The sequence below is a fragment of the Oncorhynchus kisutch genome, linkage group LG10 (assembly GCF_002021735.2).
Source record: "Oncorhynchus kisutch isolate 150728-3 linkage group LG10, Okis_V2, whole genome shotgun sequence".
Taxonomy (NCBI): Eukaryota; Metazoa; Chordata; class Actinopteri; order Salmoniformes; family Salmonidae; genus Oncorhynchus; species Oncorhynchus kisutch.
In genome coordinates this window covers 46107756-46133466 of record NC_034183.2, presented here as the reverse complement: position 1 = coordinate 46133466, position 25711 = coordinate 46107756, and the positions used below count along the sequence as shown (strand labels likewise).

Here is a 25711-nt window from a genome sequence, read left to right as displayed (position 1 = left end):
ACGTCAATTCCCGTCGGCCCTTGTTTCAAGTGAAGGGAAGTCAAATGTCGGCGATGGATGGGATGGGCCTCTTAATGTGCTTTTAACAATATCTCAACCTTTAATACTGTATTTTAAACGTAAATGTCACGTTTTAGAAAGTAAAGGTTAGTTGAAGATTGTGGATTTAAACGGACAAAACATATAACTGGATCTAAGGTATGTATTTGACCGGTGTAGCTAGGAGGAGAGCTAACGTTAGCAAACCTGGCTAGCTAGCTAACGTTACTGCTATTTCTGGCAGGTCTGGCTAGCTAGCGACGAATCTGATTCCAGTGAAAACGTGACGATTATAAGTAGTTTCAGTGATCAAGTGTATTTACTAGTTAAGTTAGTTTGTAGTTTACCAGCCAGGTCAACTGGTGTCGCAAGCAACAGACGAGAGTGCTGCCTGATCCAGGTATTTTGCAACGGCTAACGTTAGCTTGCCACTTCCAGTTAATGCAATGGCTAATTAGATAGCTAGCTAACATCGTCACACACGACACTGCAAGATTCTTCAAAATGTTATTTGACTTAAGTTATGTATCATCAGACAAAGACTCCAGCGAAGAGGAAACAGAAAAGGATGAAGAAGGAGTAGGACGAGGTTGAGGTGCTACCAAGGTGATAGGGAGAACCCAGATGACGAGCCTAGCGAACTGGTGAGTGTTATTGTGTGTGTTTTAAGCTCTTCCATTGACTGTAGCAGCTATTAATGTGTGTGTTTGTCTGTCCCCTTCGTATAGGGAGCTGCCATTAATGCAACCCCCGAAACACTTCCCTGCCTGGTCTCTCTTCACTGCTATCCACAGCATCTCCTCGGCAGGTAATTCCGGCCTACGCTACATTAATTAAAACATCTTTCCTGTAATTGTTTGTCCTGCCAACGTAGTGGTGCACACACTAAACGAAGTGGCAGAGACGGGGGTTACACACGTATAAAATTCTTCCCTTATTCGTGAGGATTCGCGATACCACACTGTCTCGCGAAAAATATGTAAATTAGATTAGCTAGAACGAGCTGTGGCTCAAAGCCGCCTCATAAACGTTTTCAGTCAGACATTCACGCTTGACATACATAGTTGAAATGTCAAGCCAATACATTTAGAATTGGGTAACATTGCTTGTCAACTTCAGAGCTGTAATGATTTGACGCTTTGGTTAAAGGCAAGTACAAATGCATATGCTAGTAGTAGTCATCGCTCTTGTACACATTCTGGCTGATGTGATACGTCATCACTGGTAGGATCTCATTGGCTTTTGCTGATCACCGTTCTCAACTTGTCGTTAAACATGTCACTCTACAAGAGCATTGCAGATTTTATGACAATAAAATCCAACATTTTAGAACGTATCGGGATGTCTCATAGACGGATCGGTAGCCCTCAGATTTCTTCTCTGACTCGCTCACATTAAACGAGCATCGGTGACAGCTGCGAGCTTCGAGTAGGCAACACCATGGGTATTTTGTCTCCGATTTCAAACTTGTCTGGGACAGCTAAATTGGGGCCAAAATCACATGCCTGACTAAGGAGAGGATGTCAGAGTGAAAAGTCAGCTGAAATGTATGGGAGAGTGAGAGACCCTATATAATGAATTGCATAACAGGGAATTTAGATGTGCCAGTTCCACTGTGCGTGGTTTCATGAGTGATGTATTTGTATTCCAGTTCTGACTTTGAAGTGGAGTTAACAGCTGAGGTGAGAGTGGAAGGCTCGTTACTGCTCAGTATCCTGTCCACTGTCGCCCCTGGTATAGGCAACAGGAAGTCAGGTAAATACTTTGTACCAACTCTAATACACACATACAATACTCTACTTCCCCCAAACACACACACACACACTTGACAGATTGTGGGCCCCAGGTGGTTGATAAAGGCCTAACATTTCTTGTCTCATCTTTCAGGGTTGCTCTTTAATCCCCGACCCTCAGTATCCCTCCTCCACCCACAACCCCAGGCTCCAGGGAGTTCTGGACTACAGCTTACCCCAGGCCCAGCTCCCATCCTGGCCATGGACTTAACTCAAATCCCATGCCTTAAAGGGATGCCTGATGTCCCTCCTCACGGGATCACAGAGACTGCCAAGAGCCCCTTGCCCTCCTCCACATCTTCCTCCTCTCCCGCCTCCCCACCTTCCTCTTCATCCTCCTCTCCTGGTGCCGTGGCAACCGGCTACAACAATGATATCCAGGAGGGAAGTGCCAACAGCATGATGATGGGTGATGTGGTGTCCTCCACTTCTGCCTCCCTGGCTCCCCCCTCTCACTCTGACCCCTCGTTCTCCTCCTCAGATCCCTTGTTATGCCTCTCACCCCTTGTGGGCACCAACGGACAAAAAGAGCTAGAGACTGAGATTTACGACCCATTTCACCCCACGGAAGGAGAGAGAGAGGAAGGAGAGAGAGAGGAAGGAGCGGAGGAGGAGGAAGGGGAGAAGTACGACCCCTTTGATCCGACCGGCTCTCCCCCCTCAGAGAGAGAGGAAGGGGAGCGTGAGACGGGGGGAGGGAGGGAGAGAGGGAGCAGCATTGGGAGCGATGCTAGAGGGAAGAGAAGGAAGGTAGAGACTGGGAGGACAGGAGGAGAGGAGAAAGACAATGCTCCTCCAGACTCCACGGACGCTCTCTCTGTTCCCCCGCTCTCACCGCGCTCCCTCCCTCTCCCCCTTCGGAGGAGGCTGGACCGAACCAAAGAGCCCCGGGTGAAAGTACGGGACAGGAGAGAGAAGGCGAACCACTCGGACCACTCTGAGATTGAGGAGGGTGAGATCGTTGGGGCCACTGAGAGGGACGGAGGAAAGAGGGAGGAGAGAGGCCGGGAAGGAGTCCTTCCTCTCGTCCTCCCCATCTCCTCTGGCAGTCCTTTCCTCCACAGGGGAGCCAAACCGGAGAGGATCCTCAGGGTGTTGGACGGGGATAGCTTTGTGTCGGTGCGGGCTGAGGGGGACTGGGTGGGGCTGGTGATGCCTGGCAGGGAGGATGGGGAGCCCATGGATGAGGAGGAGGAGGAGGAGGAGGAAGAAGAGGAGGAGGTGGTGGTCGGGATAGGAGATCTGAGGAGGAAGCTGGTCAGCCGGCGTAATGCGAGATACCGCTCCTCCTTCCCCTCTTCCCTCTCGCCTCAGCACCTCCCACCGTCTCCTCACACCGTCCCTCTGGCCCCCTCCCCGCTCACTGCCGAGAAGGACAAGAGCCGCAAGAGCTCCAAGGAGAGGGAGCGGCGCAAGCGAAAGGAGTGCAAGGTAGGGGAGGAGGAGCAGGAGGAGGAGAGGAGGAGGAAGAAAAGGAAAGAAAAGGATGTTGGTAGAGAGAATGGTGGGGAGAGGAAGGAAAGACACAGGGAGAGGGGGCGGCGGAGTGAGAAAGAGAAGAAAACAAAAGTGGAGAAGGAGAGAGGGAGGAGCAGCAGAAGCGACAGCAGGAAGAGGAAGAAGAGACGACGGAGCACCCCGGAATCTTCAGCACGCCCCCGCTCACAAAACACTTCAGCGCAGCAGGCCCACGGGGGCCGCTCCTGGTCAAATACTTCAGAGGACCGACACAGAGACAGAGAGAATAACAGAGACCGGTACAGAGACAGAGTTGGGGAACGAGACAGTGATCGAGACAAGGACAGAAAGAAAGATGACACCCGGAGAAGGGAGAGGGATGGAGACTCTAGCCGGATAAAGAGGGAAAGAGAGCGAGACGGCGTCCGCAAATCGACCAGCCGAGAAAGAGGCAGCTCCAAGAGGTCCAAAGGAAGCGTAGAACCAAGGCACCGGGAAAGGGACAGGCACCAGGACAGAGAAAGGCACAGAGAAAGGTACCAGGACAGAGAAGGGCACAGAGAAAGACACCAGGACAGAGAAAGGGACAGAGAAATGCACCAGGACAGAGAAAGGGACAGGGAGAGACGTCGAGATGGTCGACCCGTGGTGCCGCCATCCATCCAGGATCTCAATGGCTCTGACCTGTTCGCCATCAAGCGCACCATCACGGTCACCACGACCACCACCACCACTCTCCCCGGATCGCCCCCGCTGGCTCCATCCTCCCCCCGCAGCCCCTCCCAGGGCTCCGAAAAGCCCCACAAGAGGAAGAAGAAGAGCCGTCGGCGCTCGGACGAAGAGTTAGAAGACAGCATTTGCCGGCGTGGGAGCCTCTCCCTCTCTCCGCCGTCACATTACCATGGCTATGACTCGGACCACTTCTCAGACAAACTGGAGATAGACATGCATTCTCTGGACGGGGAGGCTCTGGATTCAGACTACCCCTCTATAGAAGACTCCCCTCCCCAGCTTCTGGAACCCGCTGCCCTCAGCGCCAAACCCAAGACCGCTACCAAACCTGGACGCCACCACTTCAAGAAGAAATCACGAACGGGCAAGAAAGCTGGTCAGTCCAAGTCGTCCTCTTCCTCCTCGGTTCGACCTAAAGGTAAGGAGCTCTCCACCTCCTCACTCTCCCCAACCCAGGCCACCCCCGGCCTGGCCTCCGCCCCAGCCACCCTCCCCTCGGCCAAACGAGGGAGGAAGATGGGGAAGGAGAAAGAGCGTGGGGAAAAAGGAGGAAAGAAAGAGTCTGGTCGGTCTGGCAGGTCCAAGAAATTAAGTGGTGGGAGGAAAGCCAAGCTGCAGTCCAAAGTGTCAGTGCTGGTGCGCGAGGGTGTGAGCAGCACCACGGGGGGCCCGGTGGGCTCGGGGAAGCTGGGCATGGAGCTCCTCGGGGTGGGCGGGCCAGTAGGGGGCTCTGGGGGGCCGGTGGTGGGAGGCTCCATTGCCGTGGTCTTTAGGAGGGACAATGAGAGCAGATCTCCGTTCCTCAAGCCGTGCTCTGAGCCTCTATTGCTGAGTGGACGCAAAAAGGACCTGGGGAAGGTGGGCAGACGCAGTTCCCTGGCCGTTCCACCTTCCTCCTTGCTGGCTAATCCCACGGTGGCAGCGCTGAAGTCCAAGAAGGCCAAGCCCAGCTCTACCACCTCCACATCCTCCTCGGCGTCTTCACCCTCATTGTCCCTAGCAACCAAGCGTAGGAGGCGGCTGGCGAAGAAGACGCGGGGAGAGAAAGGCCTAGCCAGCGGTTTGACGGACGTGGATGGCGCTATAGCCAACTGTAGCTCTGAGGGCGGCGGCTGGGGTGGGTCTTCCTCCGACATCCAATCAGGAGTGGGGGCTAAACCCTCCAGTCCGCACTCTGGTCCAGCTGGTCCAACCCCTTCCTCATCCTCTTCATCATCCTCTTCCACCAGTGTCCTCCCCCCGTCCTCCTCACCCCCCCACACCCCTCCGCCCTCCCTCACCGCCTCGCGTGATGCTCGGGAGTCATCTCCCGACTCTCAGACAGTGGACAGCAGCTGTAAGACTCCTGAGCCCTCTTTCCTACCCGAGGACTGCCCCACTCAGACCCAGAGCACCCTAAACCTGTCCCCCTCCAGTCCCTCGTCCCAGGGGGGAGGCCTCTCACAGTACGGCCCCTCCAACATGAAGCCACTCCCTCTAGACGAAGACCCCAAATCCCTGGCCTCACCCCCTTGTTCCTCCTCATCTGTCTCTGCCCTTGCCTCGCTTTCCCTTCCTCCTTCCTCCACAGACCCCTCCTCCTCTTCCTCCTCTTCTGTTTCTTCCTCCTCGGCAAACAAGCTGCCACCACCCCCACCTCCCCCTGCTGCTGCCCCTACCCTCCCCTGGAGTCTGCAGACAGGAGTGGACTGCACGGCCGGAGGAGTTTTAGCATGTAAGTCTCTTGTCAGTAGCATTCATTATAATAATGTCAACAGGTGCAGTTTTGGTACGTTTTTGTGTATTCCTGTTGCTACTATGAAGTGTATATAATATGTATAAGGTTTTACTAACCCCATGCGCTCTGTATTTCAGTGACAGCTCTGCTGTTTAAGATGGAAGAGGCCAATATCGCAAGTAGAGCCAAAGCCCAGGAGTTCATCCATGCTACCAGCCAGGTGTGTGTGTCTTTGAGTAATTATTATATTCCGTAATCAGTGTGGGGGTATATATACACAGTACTAGTTAAATGTTTGGACCCACCTACTCATTCCGGGGTTTTTCTTTTCTTTTTACTATTTTCTACATTGTAGAATAATGGGTGAAGACATCTAAACAAGGAAATAACACACATGGAATTATGTAGTAACCAAAAAAGTGTTAATAACCTCTTGGTGTTAGGGGGCAGTATTTTCATTTTTGGAGAAAAAAAAACGTTCCCATTTTAAACTGGATATTTTGTCAGGAAAAGATGCTAGAATATGCATATAATTGACAGCTTTGGATAGAAAACACTCTAACGTTTCCAAAACTGTAAAGATATTGTCTGTGAGTATAACAGAACTCATGTTGCAGGCGAAAGCCTGAAAAAAATCCAATCCGGAAGTGCCCCAGGTTTTGAAAGGGCTGCGTTCCAATGACTCCCTATATGGCTGTGAATGTACCATCAACGAGCTTACGCTTTCTACGTATTCCCCAACGTGTCTACAGCATTGTGACATAGTTTTACGCATTTCTGTTGAAGAATAGCACATTGCGTAAGAGAGAGAGAGATTCTCGCGTAAAGTGCAGAGGTAGCCATTACTCCAATTGGTCCTAGAGAAAAAGGAATTGTCCCGACGGATATATTATCGAATAGATATTAGAAAAACACCTTGATTCTAAACAACGTTTGCCATGTTTCTGTCGATATTATGGAGCTAATTTGGAATATTTTTCGGCGTTGTGGTGACCGCAATTTCCAGGCGATTTCTCAGCCAAACGTGAAGAACAAACGAAGCTATTTCACCTACAAAAATAATATTTTGGGAAAAATGAACTTTGGCTGTCTACCTGGGAGTCTCCTGAGTGAAAACATCCAAAGTTCATCAAAGGTAAACGATTTAATTTGATTGCTTTTCTGATTTCCGTGACAAGTTTGCCTGCTGCTAGCAAGGCATAATGCTATGCTAGGCTATGATAAACTTACACAAATGCTTGTCTAGCGTTGGCTGTAAAGCATATTTTGAAAATCTGAGATGACAGGGTGATTAACAAAAGGCTAAGCTCTGTTCCAATATTTCACTTGTGATTTTCATGAATAGGAATATTTATGTCCGTTGCGTTATGCTAATTAGTGTCAGATGATGATAACGGTCCCGTTCACGGGCTGGGCGTCACTACAGGTTAATGCGTTTGATGAGCTGGATGAGCTCCGTTCAAGACTATCCTACCAACGAGACATTAAAACCTGTAAAATCGTATGTTTCACAGAGTCGTGGCTGAACGACAACACGGATAATAAACAGTTGGCTGGGTTTTTTTACGTCCGTTAAGAAGAGGGGTGGTGGTGTGTCTATTTGTCAATAACAGCTGGTGCACGATGTCTAATATTAAGGAAGTTGAGGTATTTCTCGCCTGAGGTTGAGTACCTCATGATAAGCTGTAGACAACACAATTTGTTTTGTGTCAATTTTAATTTTACCTTTATTTAACAAAGCAAGTCGACCAAGTTTTCATCTATATTTTTCGTAGCTGTCTATTTACCATCACAAACCGATGCTCAACCAGAAGCGGCGCTCCTAGTGTCCGGGGACTTAAATGTAGGCAAACTTAAATCCATTTTCTGTAATTTCTACAAGCATGTCACATGCGTCACCAAAGGGGGAAAAAACTCTAGACCACCTTTACTTCACACATGGAGACACTCATACAACGCCCTTCCTCGCCCTCCCATTTGGAAAATCTGACCATAATTCTATCCTCCTGATTCCTGCTTACAAGTTAAAACTAAAGCAGGAAGTACCAGTGACACGCTCAATACGGAAGTGTTCAGATGATGCGGAATAGAGGTCGACCAATCAATCGGAATGGACGATTTAATTGGGGCCGATTTCAAGTTTTCATAACAATCGGTAATCAGCGTTTTTGGACACCGATCATGGCCGATTACATTGCACTTACACGAGGAGACTGCGTGGCAGGCTGACTACCTGTTATGCGAGTGCAACAAGGGAGCCAAGGTAAGGTGCTAGCTAGCATTAAACTTATCTTATAAAAAACCCATCAATCTTAATATAATCACTAGTTAACTACACATGGTTGATGATATTACTAGTTTATCTAGCTTGTCCTGCGTTGCATATAATCGATACGGTGCCTGTTAATTTATCATCGAATCATAGCCTACTTCGCCAAACAGGTGATTTAACAAGCGCATTCGCGAAAAAAGCACTCGTTGCACAAATGTGTATCTAACCATAAACATCAATGCCTTTTCTTAAAATCAATCCACAACTATATAATTTTAAACCTGCGTATTTAGTTAATATTTCCTGCTAACATGAATTTCTTTTAACTAGGGAAATGGTGTTACTTCTCCTGCGTTCTGTGCGACGCAGTCAGGGTACATGCAGTGATTCCTAACAAACACAGCCAATTTCACGAAACGGGCGATGATTTAACAAAAGTGCATTTGTGAAAAAGCACAATCATTGCACGAATGTACAATGGGGCAAAACAGTATTTAGTCAGCCACCAATTGTGCATGTTCTTCCACTTAAAAAGATGAGAGGCCTGTAATTTTCATCATAGTTACACTTCAACTATGACAGACAAAATTAGAAAAAAAATCCAGAAAATCACATTGTAGGATTTTTAATGAATTTATTTGCAAATTATGGTGGAAAATAAGTATTTGGTCACCTACAAACAAGCAAGATTTCTGGCTCTCACAGACCTGTAACTTCTTCTTTAAGAGGCTCCTCTGTCCTCCACTCGTTACCTGTATTGATGGCACCTGTTTGAACTTGTTATCAGTATAAAAGACACCTGTCCACAACCTCAAACAGTCACACTCCAAACTCCACTATGGCCAAGACCAAAGAGCTGTCAAAGGACACCAGAAACAAAATTGTAGACCTGCACCAGGCTGGGAAGACTGAATCTGCAATAGGTAATCAGCTTGGTTTGAAGAAATCAACTGTGGGAGCAATTATTAGGAAATGGAAGACATACAAGACCACTGATAATCTCCCTCGATCTGCGGCTCCACGTGGGGTCAAAATGATCACAAAAACGGTGAGCAAAAATCCCAGAAACACACGGGGGGGCCTAGTGAATGACCTGCAGAGAGCTGGGACCAAAGTAACAAAGCCTACCATCAGTAACACACTACGCCGCCAAGGATTCGAATCCTGCAGTGCCAGATGTATCCAGGTCCGTCTGAAGTTTTCTAGAGAGCATTTGGATCATCCAGAAGAAGATTGGGAGTATGTCATATGGTCAGATTAAACCCAATTATAACTTTTTGATAAACTCAACTCGTCGTGTTTGGAGGACAAAGAATGCTGAGTTGCATCCAAAGAACACCATACCTTCTGTGAAGCATGGGGGTGGAAACATCATGCTTTGGGACTGTTTTTCTGCAAAGGGACCAGGACGACTGATCCGTGTAAAGGAAAGAATGAATAGGGCCATGGATTGTGAGATTTTGAGTGAAAACCTCCTTCCATCAGCAAGGGCATTGAAGATGAAACGTAGCTGGGTCTTTCAGCATGACAATGATCCCAAACACACCGCCCGGGCAACGAAGGAGTGGCTTCGTAAGAAGCATTTCAAGGTCCTGGAATGGCCTAGCCCGTCTCCAGATCTCAACCCCATAGAAAATCTTTGGATGGAGTTGAAAGTCCGTGTTGCCCAGCAACAGCCCCAAAACATCACTGCTCTAGAGGAGATCTGCAGGAATGGGCCAAAATACCAGCAACAGTGTGTGAAAACCTTGTGATGACTTACAGAAAACGTTTGACCTCTGTCATTGCCAAGAAAGGGTATATAACAAAGTATTGAGAAACTTTTGTAATTGACCAAATACTTATTTTCCACAATAATTTGCAAATAAATAAATTAAAAATCCTACAGTGATTTTCAGGATTTTTTTTGTTCTCATTTTGTCTGTCATAGTTGAAGTGTACCTATGATGAAAATTACAGGCCTCATCTTTTTAAGTGGGAGAACTTGCACAATTGGTGGCTGACTAAATACTTTTTTGCCCCACTGTACCTAACCATAGACCTAAATGCCTTTCTTAAAATCAATACACAGAAGTGTATTTTTTTTAAAACCTGCATATTTAGTTAATTTTGCCTGCTAACATGAATTTCTTTTAACTAGGGAAATTGTGTTACTTCTCTTGCGTTCATTGGACGCAGAGTCAGGGTATATGCAACAGTTTGGACCGCCTGGCTCATTGCGAGCTAATTTGCCAGAATTTTACGTAATTATGGCATAACATTGAAGGTTGTGCAATGTATCAGGAATGTTTAGACTTACGGATGCCACCCGTTAGATAAAATACGGAAAGGTTCCGCATTTCATTGATAGAATAAACATTTTGTTTTCGAAATTATAGTTTATAGAAATTATAGTTTGACCATATTAACCGAAGGCTCGTATTTCTGTATGTTATAATTAACTCTATGATTTCATAGAGGAGTCTGACTGAGTGGTGGTAGGCAGCAGCAGGCTCGTAAGCATTAATTCAAACAGCACCTTGAAGTAGTTGTTCCCCTTGCTCTGCAAGGGCCGCGGCTTCTGTGGAGCAATGGGTAACAATGCTTCGAGAGTGGCTGTTGTCGACGTAGTCCTGGTTCGAGCCCAGGTAGGGGCGAGGAGAGGGACGGAAGCTATACTGTTACACTGGCAATACTGAAGTACCTATAAGAACATCCAATGGTCAAAGGTATATGAAATACAAATGGTATAGAGAGAAATAATCCTATAATAACTACAACCTAAAACTTCTTACCTGGGAATATTGAAGACTCATGTTAAAAGGAACCACCAGCTTTCATATGTTGTCATGTTCTGAGCAAGGAACTGAAACGTTAGCTTTTTTACATGGCACATATTGCACTTGTACTTTATTCTCCAATACTTTGTTTTTGCATTATTTAAACTATGTTTCATTATTTATTTGAGGCTAAATTGATTTTGATGTATTATACACTGCTCAAAAAAGTAAAGGGAACACTAAAATAACACATCCTAGATCTGAATGAATGAAATATGTTTATTAAATACTTTTTTCTTTACATAGTTGAATGTGCTGACAACAAAATCACACAAATTATCAATGGAAATCAAATTTATCAACCCATGGAGGTCTGGATTTGGAGTCACACTCAAAATTAAAGTGGAAAACCACTACAGGCTGATCCAACTTTGATGTAATGTCCTTAAAACAAGTCAAAATGAGGCTCGGTAGTGTGTGTGGCCTCCACGTGCCTGTATGGCCTCCCTACAACACCTGGGCATGCTCCTGATGAGGTGGCAGATGGTCTCCTGAGGGATCTCCTCCCAGACCTGGACTAAAGCATTCGCCAACTCCTGGACAGTCTGTGGTGCAACGTGGCGTTGGTGGATGGAGCGAGACATGATATCCCAGATGTGCTCAATTGGATTCAGGTCTGGGGAACGGGTGGGCCAGTCCATAGCATCAATTCCTTCCTCTTGCAGTAACTGCTGACACACTCCAGCCACGAGGTCTAGCATTGTCTTGCATTAGGAGGAACCCAGGGCCAACCGCACCAGCATATGGTCTCACAAGGGGTCTGAGGATCTCATCTCGGTACCTAATGGCAGTCAGGCTACCTCTGGCGAGCACATGGAGGGCTGTGCGGCCCCCCAAAGAAATGCCACCCCACACCATGACTGACCCACCGCCAAACCGGTCATGCTGGAGGATGTTGCAGGCAGCATAACGTTCTCCACGGTGTCTCCAGACTGTCACGTCTGTCACATGTGCTCAGTGTGAACCTGCTTTCATCTGTGAAGAGCACAGGGCGCCAGTGGGCCCTCATACCACCCTCATACCACCCTCATGGAGTCTGTTTCTGACTGTTTGAGCAGACACATGCACATTTGTGTCCTGCTGGAGGTCATTTTGCAGGGCTCTGGCATTGCTCCTCCTGCTCTTCCTTGCACAAAGGCGGAGGTAGCGGTCCTGCTGCTGGGTTGTTGCCCTCCTATGGCCTCCTCCACGTCTCCTGATGTACTGGCCTGTCTCCTGGTAGCGCCTCCATGCTCTGGACACTACGCTGACAGACACAGCAAACCTTCTTGCCACAGCTCGCATTGATGTTCCATCCTGGATGAGCTGCACTACCTGAGCCACTTATGTGGGTTGTAGACTGGGTCGTCTCATGCTACCACTGGAGTGAAAGCACCGCCAGCATTCAAAAGTGACCAAAACATCAGCCAGGAAGCATAGGAACTGAGAAGTGGTCTGTGGTTGCCACCTGCAGAACCACTCCTTTATTGGGGGTGTCTTGCTAATTTCCTATCATTTCCAACTGTTGTCTATTCCATTTGCACAACAGCATGTGACATTTATTGTCAATGAGTGTTGCTTTCTAAGTGGACAGTTTGATTTCACAGAAGTGTGATTGACTTGGAGTTACATTGTGTTGTTTAAGTGTTCCCTTGATTTTTTTGAGCAGGGTATTAAGTTAAAATAAGTGTTCATTCAGTGTAGTTGTAATTGTCATTATTACAAATAAATCCATAAAAAAATTGGTTGATTTTAATCTGTATCGGCTTTTCTTGGTCCACCAATAATCAGTATCGGAGTTGAAAATTTCATAATCAGTCGACCTCTAATGCGGATGCTAAGCTACAGGACTTTTGCTAGCACAGTCTGGAATATGTTCCGGGATTCATCCGATGGCGTTGAGGAGAAAACCACATTAGTCATCGACCTCATCAATAACTGCATAGACGACGCCGTCCTCATAGTGACTGTACGTACATATCCCAAACAGAAGCCATGGATTACAGGCAACATCTGTACCGAGCTAAAGGCTAGAGCTGCCGCTTTCAAGGAGCGGGACACTAATCCAGACGCTTATACGAACCACTATGCCCTCAGATTAACCATTAAACAGGCAAGCATCAATACAGGACTAAGATTGAATCTTACTACGCCGGCTCTGACATTGTCGGATGTGGCAGAGTTTGCAAACTATTACGGACTACAAAAGGAAACCCAGCCGCAAGCTGCCCAGTGATGCTTGTATACCATATGGGCTAATTGCCTTTTGATGCTCGCTTCGAGGCAAGCAACACCGACGCATGCATGAGAGCACCAGCTGTTCCAGACATCTGTGGGATCACGCTCTCCGCAGCCGATGTGTGCAAGAACTTTTAAACAGGTCAACATTCACAAGGCTGTGGGGCCAGACGGATTACCTGGACATTTACTCAATGCACGTGTGGACCAACTGGCAAGCGTCTTCACTGACATTTCACTGACCTGAGTCTAATTCCTACATGTTTCAAGCAGACCACCATAGTCCCTGTGCCGAAGAAAGCGAAGTTAACCTGCCTAAATGACTACCGCCCCGTAGCACTCATGTTGGTAGCCATGAAGTGGTTTGAAAGGCTGATCATATGGCTCATATACACACCATTATCCCATAAACCCTAGATCCACTCCAATTTGTATACCGCCCTAACAGATCCTCAGATATCTCAATTGCACTCCACACTGCCCAAAAGGAACACCTATGTGAGAATGTTTTTCATTGACTACAGCTCAGCGTTCAACACAATCGTGCCCACAAAGCTCATCCCTAAGCTCAGGACCCTGGGACTAAACACCTCCCTCTGCAACTGGATCCTGGGCTTCCTGATGGGCCACCCCCAGGTGGTAAGGGTAAGCAACAACACATCTGCCATGTTGATACTAAACAGGGGGCCTCTCGGGTGCATGCTTATTCCCCTCCTGTACTCCCTGTTCACCCACGACTGTGTTGCCAGGCACAACTCCAACACCATCATTAAGTTTGCTGATGACACAACAGTGGTAGGCCTGACCACCGACAACAATGAGACAGCCTATAGGGAAGAGGTCGGAGACTGCCAGGACAACAACCTCTCCCTCAACATGATCAAGACAAAGGAGCTGATCATGGACTACAGGAAAAGGAGGGCTAGACACGCCCCCATTCACATCAACAGGGCTGTTATGGAGCGGGTCGAGAGTTTCAAGTTCCTTGGTGTCCACATCACCAAGAAACTATCTTGGTCCAAACACACCAAGACAGTCGTGAAGAGAGCATGACAACACCTTTTCCCCTCTCAGGAAACTGAAAAGATTTTGCATGGGTCCCCAGATCCTCAAAGTTCTACAGCTGCACTATTGAGAGCATCCTGACTGGTTCAAATGTTATTGCGAACATAAACATGGTTAGCAGATGTTACTGCGAGTGTAGCGAAATGTTTTTGCTTCTAGATCCGACAGTGCAGCAGTATCTAAGGGGTAATATCTAACAAATTCCACAACAAAACCTAACACACACAATCTAGTAAAGGAATGGGATGAGAATATATAAGTATAAAATATATAGATGAGCAGTGACCGAGCAGCTAAGATGCAATAGATAGTAAAGAATAGATAGTTAAGGATACAGTATATACATGAGATCAGTAATATGAGATATGTAAACATTCTTAAAGTGGCATTATTAAAGTGACTAGTTCCTTTTATTAAAGTGCCCAATGATATCAAGTCTGTAGGTAGGCAGCCTCCTCTCTGTGCTATTGGTGGCTGTTTTAACAATCTGATGGCCTTGAGATTGAAAAACAGCTACTATCTCTCTGTCCCAGCTCTGATGCACTTATACTGACATTGCCTTCTGGATGGAAGTGGGGTGAACAGTTAGTGGCTCGGGTGGTCATTGTCCTTGATGATCTTCTTTGCCTTCCTGTGACATCGGGTGTTGTAGGTGTCCTGGAGGGCAGGCAGGTTGCCCCTGATGATACTTTGTGCAAACCACACCACCCTCTGGAGAGTCCTGCAGTGCAGTTGCCGTACCAGGCGGTGATACAGCCCGACAGGATGCTCTCAATTGTGCACCTGTAAAAGTTAGTGAGGGTTTTCGGTGACAAACCACGTTTTTTTCAGCCTCCTGTGGTTGAAGTGGCGCTGTTGTGCGTTCTTCACCACACTGTCCGTGTGGGTGGACCATTTCAGTTTGCCCGTGATATGTACACAGAGGAACTTAAAACCTTCCACCTTCTCCACTGCTGTCCCATCAATGTAAATAGGGGGGTGCTCCCTTTGCTGTTTCCTGAAGTCCACAATCCTCTCTTTGTTTTGCTGACTTTGAGTGAGATGTTATTTTCCTGACACCACACTCCGAAGGGTCCTCACCTCCTCCCTGGAGGCTGTCTCGTTGTTGTTGGCATTCAAGTCTACCACTAGTGTCGTCTGTAAACTTTCACTGATTTGGAGCTGTGCATGGCCACGCAGTCGTGGGTGAACAAGGAGTACAGGAGAGGGTAGAGAACACACCCTTGTGGGGCCCCAGTGTTAAGGATCAGCAAAGTGGAGATGTTGTTTCCTACCTTCACCACCTGGGGGGTGACCCATCAGGAAGTCCAAGACCAAGTTGCTCAGGGTGGGGTCGAGATCCAGGGTCCAAAGCTTAATGATGAGTTTGGAGGGTACTATGGTGTTGAATGCTGTGCAGGTAGTCAATGAACAGCATTCATACATAGGTATTCCTCTTGTCCAGATGGGATAGGGCAGTGTGCAGCTTGATGGCGATTGCATCGTCTGTGGACCTATTGGGGCGGTAAGCAAATTGGAGTGGGTCTAGGGTAACCGATAGGGTGGAGGTGGTATGATCCTTGACAGAAGTGAGTGCTACTGGGCAGTAGTCATTTAGTTCAGTTACATGAGCTTTCTTGGGAACAGGAACAATGGTGGCCATCTTGAAGCATGTGGGGACAGCAGTCTGGGATGAGGTTGATTTGAATATGTCCGGTTGAATCAGCGCCTGGTATGGCAACTGCTTGGTATCTGACCGTAAGGCGCTACAGAGCGTTGTGCGTACAGTTTAGGACATCACTGGGGCCAAGCTTCCTTTCATCCAGGACCTATATACTAGGCGGTGTCAGAGGAAGTCGCAAAAAATTGTCAGACTTCAGTCACCAAATCATAGACTGTTCTCTCTGCTACCGCATGGCAAACGGCACCGGAGCGCCTAATCTAGGTCCAACAGGCTCCGTAGCAGCTTCTACCCCCAAGCCATAAGACTGCTGAACAATTAATCAAATGGCCACCTGGACTATTTGTGTCAAATAATATTTGATTTTCAAGCAGATTTAAGTTAAAACTGTAACTAGGCCACTTAGGAACATTCAATGTTGTCTTGGTAAGCAACTCCAGTGTACATTTGCCTGGTGTTCTAGATTATTGTTCTGCTGAAAGGTGAATTTGTCTCCAAGTGTCTGTTGGAACGCAGACTGAATCACGTTATCCTATAGGATTTAGCCTCTGCTGAGCTCTATTCCGTTTATTTTTATACAAGGACAATCCCTAGTCCTTGCCGATGACCAGCATACCCATAACATGATGCAGCCACCACCATGCTTGAAAATATGAAGAGTGGTACTCTGAAGTGTTGTTAGCACCAACATAATGCTTTGTATTCAGGACAAAAATGTATTTCTTTGCCACATTTTTTGCTGTTTTACTTTAGTGCAAACAATTGGCCCAGCGTCGTCCGGGTTAGGGGAGGGTTGGGCAGGGGGGACTTTACATGGCTCATCATGCTTTAGTGATTCCTTGTGGCGGGCTGGGCGCCTGCAGACTGACCTCAGTCATCAAGTGAATGGTATTTCCTTCCACACTGGTGCTTCTGAGTTAAGCGGGCAGGTCATGTTTTGGAGGACGCATGACTCGACCTTCGCCTCCCGAAACCGTTGCAGTAATGAGACAAGATCGAAATTGGGAGGGATTTAAAAAGCTTTTTTTTATCACCATTGGCCTCATGGTGAAATCCCTGAGGGGTTTCCTTACTATCCGGCAACTGAGTTAGGAAGGACTCTTGTATCTTTTTAGTGATTGGGTGTATTGCTGCACCATTCAAAGTGTAATTAATAACTTCATCATGCACAAAGGGATAGTCAATGTCTGCAAGGCATTGGAATAACTCCCCGATCTTTGTGGTTGAATCTGTGTTTGAAATGCACTACTTGACTGAGGGACCTTTTCAGATAATTGTGTGTGTGGGTTACAGAGATGAGGAAGTAATTCAAAAATAATGTTAAATTCTATTATCAGCCGGGCTAGACAATCTGGACCCTCTCTTTCTAAAATTATCTTGCCGAAATTGTTGCAACCCCTATCACTAGCCTGTTCAACCTCTCTTTCGTACCGTCTGAGATACCAAAAGATTGGAAAGCTGCTGCGGTCATCCCCCTCTTCAAAGGGGGATACACTCTAGAACCAAACTGTTACAGACTTATATCTATCCTACCCTGCCTTTCTAAGGCCTTCGAAAGCCAAGTTAACAAACAGATTACCGACCATTTCGAATCCCACCATACCTTCTCTGCTATGCAATCTGGTTTCAGAGCTGGTCATGGGCGCACCTCAACCACGCTCAAGGTCCTAAACGATATCATAACTGCCATCGATAAAAGACAGTACTGTGCAGCTGTCTTCATCATCCTGGCCAAGGATTTCGACTCTGTCAATCACCACATTCTTATCAGCAGACTCAACAGCCTTGGTTTTTCAAATGATTGCCTCGTCTGGTTCACCAACTACTTCTCTGATAGAGTTCAGTGTGTCAAATCGGAGGGCCTGTTGTCCGGACCTCTGGCAGTCTCTCTGTATACATCAATGATGTCGCTCTTGCTACTGGTGATTCTCTGATCCACCTCTACGCAGACGACACCATTTTGTATACCTCTGGCCCTTCTTTGGACACTGTGTTAACTAACATCCAGATGAGCTTCAATGCCATACAACTCTCCTTCCGTGGACTCCAACTGCTCTTAAATGCAAGTAAAACTAAATGCATGCTCTCCAACCGATCACTGCCCGCACCTGCCCTCCCGTCCAGCATCATTACTCTGGACTAGAGGTCGACGATTATGTAACAGTATAGCTTCCGTCCCTCTCCTCGCTCCTCCCTGGGCTCGAACCAGCAACACAACGACAACAGCCACCACCGAAGCAGCGTTACCCATGCAGAGCAAGGGGAACAACTACTACAAGGCTCAGAGCGAGTGACGTTTGAAACGCTATTAGTAAGCGCTACCTAGCTAGCCATTTCACTTCGGTTACACCAGCCTCATCTCGGGAGTTGATAGGCTTGAAGTCATAAACAGTGCAATGCTTGACGCCCAACGAAGAGCTGCTGGCAAAACGCACAAAAAGTGCTGTTTGAATTAATGTTTACGCGCCTGCTTCTGCCTACCACCGCTCAGTCAGATACTTAGATACTTGTATGCTTGTATGCTCAGTCAGATTATATGCAACGCAGGACACTCTATATAATATCTAGTAATATCGTCAACCATGTGTAGTTAACTAGTGATTATGATTGTTTTTCATAAGAAGTTTAATGCTAGCTAGCAACTTACCTTGGCTTACTGCATTCGCGTCACAGGCAGTCTCCTTGCGGAGTGCAACAAGAGAGAGGCAGGTCGTTTTTGCGTTGGACAAGTTAACTGTAAGGCTGCAAGATTGGGTCCCCCGAGCTGACAAGGTGAAAACTTGTCATTCTGCCCCTGAACGAGGCAGTTAACCCACTGTTCTTAGGCCGTCATTGAAAATAAGAATGTGTTCTTAACTGACTTGCCTAGTTAAATAAAGGTATAAAAAAATATAGATATATACATTTAAAAAATCGGTATATCGGTGCCAAAGCCCCATATACTACCCACCACTGCGACCTGTTCGCTCTCGTTGGCTGGCCCTCGCTTCATACTCGTCGCCAAACCCACTGGCTCCAGGTCATGTACAAGTCTGCTAGGTAAAGCCCTGCCTTATCTCAGCTCACTGGTCATCATAGCAGCACCCACCCGTAGCACGTGCTCCAGCAGGTATATCTCACTGGTCACCCCCAAAGCCAATTCTTCCTTTGGCTGCCTTTCCTCCCAGTTCTCTGCTGCCAATGACTGGAACGAACTGCAAAAATCACTGAAGCTAGAGACTCATATCTCCCTCACTAGCTTTTAAGCACCAGCTGTCAGAGCAGCTCACAGATCACTGCATCTGTACATAGCCCATCTGTACATAGCCCATCTGTACATAGCCCATCTGTACATAGCCCATCCAACTACCTCATCCCCATACTGTACATATATATACACATACACACACACTTATTTATTCATTCATTCTCGGGCCGACTCTCTATATATTCTGCACATCTACCATTCCAGTGTTTAATTGCTATATTGTAATTACTTCGCCACCATGGCCTATTTATTGCCTTACCTCCTTTATCCTACCTCATTTGCGCATACTGTATATTAACCTTTTTCTACTGTATTATTTATTGACTGTATGTTTGTTTATTCCATGTGTCGAACTGCTTTGCTTTATCTTGGCCAGGTCGCAGTTGCAAATGAGAACTTGTTCTCAACTAGCCTACCTGGTTAAATAAAGGTGACATAAAAAAATTAAACCAATATTGCACACAGTGAGTCAATGCAACTTATGTGACTTGTTAAGCACATTTTTGGTCCTGAACCTCCTGAAGAGGTTGTATAATTATTGACTAAAGACACTTCAGCCTTTCATTTCTAAAAACATAATTCCACTTTGACATTGTGGGGTATTGTGTGTAAGCCAGTGACACAAAGTCTCAATTGAATCTATTTTAAATTCAGGCTGTAACACAACAAAATGTGGAAAACGTCAAAGGAGGTAAATACCTTCTAAGGGCACTGTATACGTGTTACATATTTGTCTTGGATTGTTTTGAAGGTGTTTGATATCTGATCAACCATTTCTCATCATACCTTCCATCTCTCTCTTGCAGATTCTCTCCCAAACCAATCAGAACCATTCATCGCAGCATGCCCCTTCTTCCTCCTCCCAGGTTCCTCCTTCCCCTGGCCCCACCCCTGCTCAGTTCATCCTGCACAGCGCCCTCCCATTGGTGGGCTGCACCAAAACCCCGCCCAACCACCTGCACCTTGGCATGTCTTTGGGTGGCGGCTGTGCCCAGACCCCACCCCCTCTCATGCCCTCTGGGTTCTCGGGAGGGTCCGGAGACTCCAGTGATATCGGCTGGGACAACGAGAGCAAGGACCCTGACAAGGTAGCAAACTTTTTTTTTCCAGAGACAGCCATGTATGCATTAATGAATCAATTAAGTTTGACTTAGGTAAAAACAATCTAACTACATAATGGTAATCATTTATTTCAATGGTAAATAAATCTGTAGCATATCCACAATACAGGTGAATGCATATTCAATTGGAGTGTGTGCATGCATTGAGTTATCGAACTTGTTTTTGGGTGAATACATGGGGCTACCATTTCCCATTTCCCTTCCATTTTGGGACACATTTTATTGTGTTCATCAACAGCATTTGTATTGAAGTAGCTTTTTTCATGAGAATGTTTGTCTCTTTAATGATGTCATTCACAAGGCAATAGATCATATTTTGGAGAGATGAGAAAGAGACCGAATAAGTTAATCCATAAAGTTTTTATTGGCAATCAGCTATGAAATCAATATTATGCCTTAGTTTGCATATCATCACAAACAAATTCACTAGGGTAGTGAATTGATGTTAGCTTCAGCTGTCACCTAGCAAGGAAAGTTAGCCTACAAAGCTGGACACTATCGGTATATTCTTCCATTGTAAAGGGTTCTAGTCTGTATTGACTTTGTTTTGCGAATCAGTAATTAACAGTTTCAACATCTACATGCCTTGTCGCATTATTCAAGTCTTAACTTCTGTGCAGCATGAGTGGGAGCTTATATGAATGCAGCCCAGACTCCCAGTGCAGGCTAGCAAGTGGAGCAGGCACTGTGCTCTCTATAATAAGGGGTCAACTGCGCTGATAAGAACAGCTTGACCCGTGAGACACATTTGACAGAAGTACCGAAAGTAACATTCTACTGCAAAACAGTTTTTCATGCTCTGGTGTCTGAAAAGTAGTGACGTTTCGGTATACCGTGCAACACTAGTACTGCACCTCTTATTTTATTTCTCTTGCTCTCAGTACCTGAAGAAGCTCCACACTCAGGAGCGTGCGGTGGAGGAGGTGAAGCTGGCCATTAAGCCTTACTACCAGCGTAAAGACATCAACAAGGACGACTACAAGGACATCCTGAGAAAGGCAGTAACCAAGGTAACCCAGCCCTCTAACCATAAACCTGCTTTAGCTTTATTACCTTGTTATTACATGGTTTAGCACAATGTTATTAGTGTTATTACATGGTTTAAGTACGCTGTTATTAAGTGGCTAGGCACACCGTGTTGTTAACTTTGTTATTCGATGGTGTAAAACAAACACCTTATTCTATGAATGACTTGATAAACAATTGAATCAGGTGTGTTAGTGCTGGGCTGGAACAAAAAAGTCTGCTCTGCCAGTGGTCAGGCTTTTGGGTTTAGGCTGTAGTGTCTCTCAGTAATCGAGTGTAGGTGCATTTTGTTCCATAGGAATAACAACCTGTTTGTGACATTTTAATAGATTGGCTAACACAATGTTTAAAGATTGGCATAATTACTAGACTGAGTGGTGTGGTGTCGGTACAATTACTTTTGACCTGTTTGTGAATGTTTATAGAATTTCCACAAACAGGTATTGGCAGTTGTTGGAAGTAGACTTCATAAATAAGGCCAGAGGGAGTGTAGAATATTTAAGCAATAAGGCCCGAGGGGGTGTGTTATATTGGCCAATACACATATAAACACAACAGGTTAAGTGTTGGTCCCATGTTTCATGAGCTGTAATATAAAATAAAAAAAACATGTGCACAAAAAGCTTATTTCTCTCAATTTTGTGCACTAATTGTTTTACATCTCTGTTAGTGAGCATTCTCCTTTGCCAAGATAATCCAACCACCTGATAGGTGTGGCATATCAAGAAGCTTATTAAACAGCATGATCATTACACAGTTGCACCCTGTGCTGGGAACGATAAAAGGTCACTCTAAAATGTGCCGTTTTGTCACTGCCACAGATGTCTCAAGTTTTGATGGAGCATGCAATTGGCATGCTGACTGCAGGTATGTTCACCAGAGCTGTTGCCAGAGAATGTAATGTTCATAAGAACCGCAGACCATGTATAACCACGCCAGCCCGGGACTTCCACATCCGGCTTCTTCAACTGCGGCATCGTCTGAGACCAGCCAACCGGACAGCTGATGAAACTGTGGGTATGCACAACCAAAGAATTTCTGCACAAACCGTCAGAAACTGTCTCAGGGAAAGCTCATCTGCATGCTCGTAGTCCTCACCAGGGTCTTGACCTGACTACAGTTTTGGCGTCGTAACTGACTTCAGTGGGCAAATGCTCACCTTCGATGGCCACTGGCAAGCTGGAGAAGTGTGCTCTTCACGGATGAATCCCGGTTTCAGTTGTACTGGGCAGATGGCAGACACCGTGTGTGGGAGAACGGTATGCTGATGTCAATGTTGTGAATGGAGTGCCCCATGGTGGGGGTGGGGTTATAGTATGGGCAGGCATAAGCTACGGAAAACTAACACGACTGCAATTTCTCGAAGGCAATTTGAATGAACAGAGACACTGATGAGATCCTGAGGCCCGTTGTCGTGCCATTCATCTACCGCTGTCACCTCATGTTTCAGCATAATAACACATGGCCTCATGTCGCAAGGATCTGTACACAATTCCTGGAAGCTGAAAATGTCCCAGTTCTTTCATGGCCTGCACACTCACCAGATATGTCACCCATTGAGCATGTTTGGGATGCTCTGGGTCGACGTTCCAGTTCCCGTCAATATCCATCAACTTCTCACAGCCATTGAAGAGTGTGACGACATTCCACAGGCGGCAGGGTAGCCTAGTGGTTAGAGCGTTGGGCTAGTAACCGGAAGGTTGCAAGTTCAAATCCCAGAGCTGACAAGGTACAAATCTGTCGTTCTGCCCTTGAACAGGCAGTTAACCCACTGTTCCTAGGCCGTCATTGAAAATAAGAATTTGTTCTTAACTGACTTGCCTAGTTAAATAAAGGTAAAAAATAATATAAAAAATAAATAAAATAAACAGCCTGATCAACTCTATGCGACGGCGATGTCTCGCGCTGCATGAGGCAGATGGTGGTCGCACAAGATACTGACTGGTTTTCTAATCCACGCCCATACTTTTTTTTTTTTTTGTATTGTACCAATAGATGCATATCTGCATTTCCAGTCATGTGAAATCCATAGATTAGGGCCTTATTTATTTAATTGATTTCCTTATATGATCTGTGACCCAGTAAAATCTTTTAAATTGTTGTATGTTTATATTTTTGTTCAGTGTGAGGCCAGTTAGACATACTGCCAAATTCTCTAAAACGGCATTGGCTAGGGCTTTTCTTATGCACGACACGAAACTGTATATTGGCCATATACCACAAACCTCAGAGGTGCCTTATTGCTATTATAAACAACAACAAAAAAGCACAGTAAAACAAGTATTTTTGCATCATACCTGTGGTATATTGTCTAATATACACAAGGCTGGAATTCTGTTTCAGCAAATAAGCATCCAGGATGCAAACTACCTGGTTTATAATGCAGAATATGTAACTATGTTCCAACACAGTAACAATTGGAAGTTGTAATTACATTACATTGTAAGTAATTACAGCCTAGCGAAATTACTGTAGTTAGTTTAACAGCAATTTGATATAGTGTGTTTATGACTAATACCGACCTGTGTGTGTGTGTGTGTGTGTGGTTGTCTCTGCTTCTCAGATCTGCCACAGTCGAAATGGAGAGATCAACCCGGTCAAGGTGAGCAACCTGGTCAAGCTTTATGTTCAGAGGTACAAGTACTTCAGGAAGCACGGTCGAAAGATGGATGAGGAAGTGAGGGAGGACAGAGAGATGGATTCCTCCTATTGATTGGAGAAGGGGTCGCTCTCACACTACTCCCATTGGTTCTGCTGCCCACTCTTTGCACGTGACTGGGCCCACTGAGGCCGTAGAGTGACATTTGTTTTATTCACCTCCCTATTTGCTGTCCCCATGTAAACTCGTAACCGCCCCGTCCCCTCTCTCGTCTCCTGTGTGTCTTGCTGTACAGAAATATTGAGTAGATATCCGCAAAATATACACACGCACTATATGAATAAAAAAAATTACAATGTTATGGGAGCGATGCAGAACACACATGCATACACACTTACACGTGCGCGCACACACATACTGTACATACTGTAAGTACACTACACTGACTCCTTTCTCTCTGTGTGGTATAAACCTGTCAGGTTGTTGGTCGGCTGGTTTAAATATAGAGATTTGACACTTGATTTTCTGTTCCCGTCTTTTATTTGAAGTCTACTCTTGAGGGGCGGTTTCCTGAGCACAAGCGAGTTCGCTTTTAAGTCCAAGACCAGGCTTAATCCGTGTCCGGGAAACCAACCCTGAAGGTTTTTGTACTCTGATCAGTGCTTAGGCAGAGAGCGAAATAAATGAACGCAAGGTGTCACTGTCCTACAAGCTATGGATTTACAGGCTTGCAGCGTACTTGTCACTGACTGAGTGAACTGTTTGTAATAGATTATTTATCAATGCTGTTTCTGAACCAGGCTTAAATACTGTAGGTACTGTTTAAGTTATGTAAGAATGTAAACACCAGCCTAAAGTAATTATACGCATCTGTGTATCCCTCTCTGTCATACACAGAGGCAGATCTAGGATCAGTTTTATCCTCCACACAATCCTTACCCTACCCATTTAAAGTAGGGAACTGCAAAACTGGCCATAGATTTTAGGTGCAATTTGACACTCTGTGCTAAGTCTGTTTGAGTCTCCATTGGTTTCTATTAGTGTTAGTGAGTAATTTTTCTAGTCCATGACCACGTGATATCTGTCAATAAACGGATATCAATTTAAACATTAAAAGCAACCATGAAAATGAGTTTACACATTGGAAGTTGAAGCTATGTGGTGAGTCAACGCGTGTTGGGTGCCTGGGATGTGTGTACTATGTTGGATGTATCATCGCGCTTGTTCCTTTCATTGTCAGGTCTCTGTTAGTGGGTGAACACTCCTGTCAGTTTATCTCTACAACTGTTTGACCAGTCAGGCAGTCAGAATTGGAACCAATGGAATAGTCCCAAAAGAGTCAACTCCAACCAACATCAAGAGCACCTCTGAAACTATGTAAGTATATAATTATTAAGGCTGTCAGTTAGTCAAAAAGTTTATAAACTGATTAAGGCCCAGTTCCATCCCCTTCCCTTATCAACCAAAAGCATGAAACTTTAGGCCGACACAGAGTTCACCAAACATTTATTCCTAATATTGAGTTGTACTTGCACATCCCTTGTGCCTTCAGAACAGCCTCAATTCGTCAGGGGCATGGAAATTACAAGGTGTCCAAAGCGTTCCACAGGGGTGCTGGCTCATGTTGACTCCAATGCTTCCCACAGTTGTCAAATTGGCTGGATGTCCTTTGAGGGGTGGACCATTGATACACACGGGAAACTGTTGCACATGGAAAAACCCAGCAGTGTTGCAGTTCTTGACACAAACCGGTGCACCTGGCACCTAATACCATACCTAGTTCAAAGGCACTTAAATATTTTGTCTTGCCCATTCACCCTCTGAATGGCACACACACTCCTTGTCTCAAGGCTTAAAAATCCTTCTTTAACCTGTCCTTCCCTTCATCTGCACTGAAGTGGATTTAACAAGTGCAACATCAAGAGCACCTCAACACTATGTAAGTA

The 25711-nt window shown here is 45.9% G+C and overlaps 1 protein-coding gene across 2 annotated transcripts; it reads left to right on the top strand.

Annotated features, from left to right (window-relative positions):
* On the top strand, positions 1–24897 carry LOC109897240 (splicing factor, arginine/serine-rich 19). Of its 2 annotated transcripts, none has more exons than XM_031833777.1 (9): positions 1–198; positions 575–683; positions 768–847; positions 1691–1794; positions 1927–5736; positions 5877–5959; positions 19886–20107; positions 21022–21150; positions 23730–24897. In XM_031833777.1, exons 5-9 carry the CDS (start codon positions 2034–2036, stop codon positions 23877–23879), a joined length of 4287 nt encoding a protein of 1428 aa, XP_031689637.1. In that variant the 5' UTR covers positions 1–198; positions 575–683; positions 768–847; positions 1691–1794; positions 1927–2033; the 3' UTR covers positions 23880–24897. The 2 variants fall into 2 exon arrangements, with proteins under 2 accessions (XP_031689637.1, XP_020347369.1); XM_020491780.2 differs by having other exon boundaries at positions 19826–20107.
* The last annotated feature ends 814 nt before the right edge of the window (positions 24898–25711 follow it).

What these genes read in the sequence shown, in the direction of transcription:
- LOC109897240 (XM_020491780.2), top strand. Translation starts at nt 2,034, where the DNA reads ATGGACTTAACTCAAATCCCATGCCTTAAAGGGATGCCTGATGTCCCT. An exon ending in GGCCGGAGGAGTTTTAGCAT is followed by an intron (nt 5,737 to 5,876) that starts GTAAGTCTCTTG and finishes TCTGTATTTCAG; the next exon opens with TGACAGCTCTGCTGTTTAAG. An exon ending in TGAGAAAGGCAGTAACCAAG is followed by an intron (nt 21,151 to 23,729) that starts GTAACCCAGCCC and finishes TCTGCTTCTCAG; the next exon opens with ATCTGCCACAGTCGAAATGG.